Here is a 4,484-nt window from a genome sequence, read left to right as displayed (position 1 = left end):
TTACCTAGGCTTAATCACTGAATGGGCATTGTCTCTGTCAAACTGGGACCTGGGAAAGACCTTAACTTAAAAAGGCCGAGGTCTCCTACTGCATCCAGGGCCATCTCCAGTCATCCTCATCTGCATCTTGCCGCTTAACCCAGATGGCTCGAGACAGCCCTCTCTCACTTAAATGCAATTCACTTCCATGTCATATCACCTTCCCAGTGCCATCGTTCTCTTCAAGAGCACAGGACAAACAATGAGATTCCATTGTTCTCTGAGTCTAGAGTAGAAAAATAATTGTTATAACAATCCAAATGCCTGGAGGGTACAGCAGACCTAGAGCCAATAACAAATGAGTGCATATCCAGTCTCAGGCACTTATTAGATATGGCAAGACTTGATCAAGTCACTTGACCTCTATAAATAGCTCAGTATCATCTGTAAAATAGGTGTACTAATAACACCTGCTTCTCAGGGTTTTGTGAGGATAAAAGTAAGATAACAATTGTTAAGCATTTTGAAAACCTTTATGTGCCATATAAATACTACCTATTGTTATGGTGATTTCTAAGAGGACCCTACTGGAACCCAAGGCCAAAGGTGAGTGACCCAAGAGAAAAGCCCTGGGATCCCTTCCAGTTCTCAGATTCTTCCATTTTGGAATTTTTGAATTCTGAGTGTCTAGGCAAAGAAATTATATTAATTATTTCTTAATAGTCCATACATTTTAGACCAATAACTGCAATAGTCATGGAAAGGAAAATAACAAAAATTTGAAGTCCTGAAATCAATTAACAAACTGAAGAGCAGCTACTGAGGATTACTATCTGTCAGTAGGAAAGACCTGTAGTGCTAATGCACAGCTCCCCAAATCCCTTCAAACATACAGGGAAATAATACAATGGAAGGCTTGCTGGAAGTACTCTTGGGAGGAAAGTTAGAGAGATAGGAGAGATCTCTGTGTGCTCCCACCCAATACCTTCCTCATGTCCTATTTTGGAGGAATTCTCTCTGATTTCTAGAGGTGGGATAGAAAGGAATGACAGAAAATAAATTACATGGGAAATTAAAGACATACACATATGTGGACTTTATATACATACACATACATGCACATACATATGTACACACACAGGTCTCCCAAAGCTCTTAGTGCAGTTTTAAGCTTTAATAGCTTAAGTAAAACTATTAATATCTTAAAGTTATGAAAGCTTAAAGCTCCACTTTCAAGACATGCTATAAGTACATGTGTTAGTATTTACACACACACACACACACACACACACACACACACACACACACACACACACACACACACACACCCTCAATAATGGAAAAGGGAAGAAAAGGAGAATCAAACCTAAGATAGACATAGTTACATAAATGGAGGGATCAAAGGAAAACTGAAAGCCTTGGAGCCATGACAAATGAATGGAAATGGGAAATGAATGACAAATGAATGGAAATGGGAGATGTCATACATAAAATAACAGAATAAAGAATCTCACAAAGTTGCAAGGGATCTCAAAAGTCATCTAGTACAATCCCTACCCAAAAAAGAATGCTGCTTAGAACATGTCCAACAAATGGCCATGCAGCCTTCACAAGAGGATCTTCCATGACAGGAGAAGCATGATCTCCTGAAACAACACCTCATCCTTCTTCTGGCCACCAATAGCAAGTCTGTTCTAACATTTGGCCTAAATTATTATGTAACTATTTGCCAGTATTCCTACTTCTGCTCAATAGAGGGATAAATTAGGATTCTTAACCTGAATTTTAGGAACTTATTCCTTTTTGTTTGCTTTTTAACTATATTTAACAACCATAATTATAATTATATTTCAATATAATTGTTTTCCTTGTAATATAATACATTGTATTTTATGCACTTATAAGCATGACTTAGCATGACCAGACTGCTAAAGAAATCCATGACACAAAATAATATTAATAGTCTAACAAAATTAATCTCATCCCACTTCCACATGAGATCCTTTCAAATACTTAAAGACAATTTCATAGGGCCCCAAGTATTCTCACACTAAACATGCCCAGCCCCTTGTTTATTCAACTAATCTTCTTGTAGTATCAGTTCCTACTATCCTCATTAACCTCCTCTGGCTTTCATGCCATTTATCAATGTGCTTCCTAGAATGATTCCAATGGGTAGCAGAGGGGTATCCTAAAAGAGTCTTTCAAGACAATTTGTACCACATATGAAAAAGGAATTTGGGAGGAAGCAACCAAAGTTTATGATGTATAATGAAAGCCATCATGAGCTGATTCAGCTGATGGTCTCTAATATACTTAGGTTCCATCCTCACCTTTGATTACTCTCCTTTTCACCTTCATATTCAATCAGGATCAAAATGAAAAATCTCACCACACTGACTGATTTCATTCTTCTGGGGATGACAGATGTCACTGAACTCCAAGTTGTACTTTTTTTCTTCCTTGTTCTTATGTATATATCCAGCATGATCAGCAACCTGACCATTATCACTCTCACTATATTGGACTCCCACCTCCGGACACCTATGTATTTCTTCCTTCGGAATTTTTCCATCTTAGAAATTTTTTACATATCTATTTTTACTCCCAGAATCCTACTGAGCATCTCAACAGGGAATAAAACCATCAGCTTTGCTGGCTGTTTCCTTCAGTACTTTTTTGCCATATTTCTGGGGGCCACAGAGTTTTACCTTCTGGCTGCCATGTCCTATGATCGCTATGTCGCCATCAAAAAACCCCTGCACTACACAACCATCATGAGTAGCAGAGTCTGCATCCTGCTTGTCCTCTGTTCTTGGCTGGCTGGGTTCCTGACTGCTGCCCCAGCAGTCCTAACTGCAAGTCTCCTGGACTTCTGCTCATCCAATGTAATTAATCATTATTATTGTGATACTACTCCCCTTCTGAAGCTCTCCTGCTCAGACACAAGTCTTGCAGAGCTGACTGATTCTCTCTTAGCCATAGTGACACTGATGACCACATTAGGGTTAGTGATTTTCTCCTATTCAAATATTATCCAGACAATACTGAGATTTCCTTCTGCCCAACAAAGGAAAAAGGCCTTTTCTACCTGTTATTCCCATATGATTGTGATTTCTCTCTCCTATGGCAGCTGTCTCTTCATATATATTAAACCTTCAGCAAAGGAAGATTTTACCTTTCAAAAGGAAGTGAGTGTATTCCCAACTACAATCAACCCTCTGCTGAACCCTTTCATTTATACCTTGAGGAATAAACAAGTAATACAAGCCTTCAAAAATTTGGTCCAAAAGATCAGAAATCATTAATAAGATGCATAATTCAAGTCTACATGAAAAACAAGAAGAGAAAAGATGAATGAAGCAACAGACACCTCAAAATACTTTCTGTGACTTAAATTCATTCAACAAAGTGCTTACGTTATACAAAGCATTGTGCTAGGTGCTAGGGATGAAAAGATAAAAGCATCTTCAAAAAGCTTATATTGTGCTGGGGAAGCACATCTGCTTAGATAATAAATTTAAAATCTAGCCAAAAGTATTTAAAGTAATTTCAAGAGGTTGAATATTAAAAACTGTGCTTAAGGAAAAATAGACTTATAAAAGGAAATAGTGAGAGAGGAATATATTCCTGACATGGGGAATCTCATGTGCAAAAATGCAAAAGCAGAAGATGGGAAATACATACTATCTATTAATACAATTTAATCTAGAAAATGGAGTGTTTTAAAGCAAGTAACATGACATTTGGTAAGACTGGAAAGGTAGGTGAGAGACAGACTAAAAGGGCTCAAATGCTAGACTGGGAATTATATTTAATCTTAGAGGCAAGGGGGAGATAATGAAGAGGTTTGAGCAGAGATTCCTACATATGTTTGAACCTGTGTTTTCTTAACATCAATTTATCATCCATAAGAGGATGGATTGGTGAGGAAAGAAATTGGCAGCAACTGTTCAAACCAGAATGGATGAGAATCTGAACTAAGGCAGTGAACATGTGAGTAGATAGAAGAGAATTGATGTGAGATGCGTTGTGCAAGTAGCATGAAGAAGACACTGAGAGAAAGAACCAACACCAAAAAAATAATGAATGTAACAAAATTACAAGATCAAACATGACTCAAATGAAGAAATGTGGAGGTTGGAGGTCCACAGGAGCACATTGCACATGTTTTCAGACTTATTAAATGTATCTGTCACTTGTGCTGATTTTTTCCTATTTAAAAAATACAATTTGTCATTTGGGATAACTATCTGAGAAGGAAGGGGGAGGAACCTTCTTAACTTATTCTTAACTTAAGAAATAAATGTCAAAATTTTGTTCTATGAGATGAGAAATGATAGGATATAAAGGGATGAGATAAAAATCCTTCAATCAAGGATGACTCCCAAGTCATAAATAAAAAGGATAATAGAGACAAATTAAAATAGGCAGACTGGAGTGGGAAGTTTGGAGAAGGGGCAGGTATAATGGGATAGTTAGGATGTCTGTGAGGTAATCAAGGG

The 4,484-nt window shown here is 37.4% G+C and overlaps 1 protein-coding gene across 1 annotated transcript; it reads left to right on the top strand.

Moving 5' to 3' along the window:
* The first annotated feature begins 2,357 nt into the window (after nucleotides 1-2,357).
* On the top strand, nucleotides 2,358-3,287 carry LOC140531430 (olfactory receptor 2AP1-like). The gene has a single exon (XM_072650378.1). It carries the CDS (start codon nucleotides 2,358-2,360, stop codon nucleotides 3,285-3,287), a length of 930 nt encoding a protein of 309 aa, XP_072506479.1.
* The last annotated feature ends 1,197 nt before the right edge of the window (nucleotides 3,288-4,484 follow it).

Source organism: Notamacropus eugenii, chromosome 3, assembly GCF_028372415.1.
Source record: "Notamacropus eugenii isolate mMacEug1 chromosome 3, mMacEug1.pri_v2, whole genome shotgun sequence".
Lineage (NCBI taxonomy): Eukaryota > Metazoa > Chordata > Mammalia > Diprotodontia > Macropodidae > Notamacropus > Notamacropus eugenii.
The sequence above is the reverse complement of the archived record's forward strand: the minus strand, read 5'-3'. Positions and strand labels throughout refer to the sequence as shown.

Coding starts and splice junctions, on each gene's coding strand:
- LOC140531430 (XM_072650378.1), top strand. CDS start 2,358: ATGAAAAATCTCACCACACTGACTGATTTCATTCTTCTGGGGATGACA.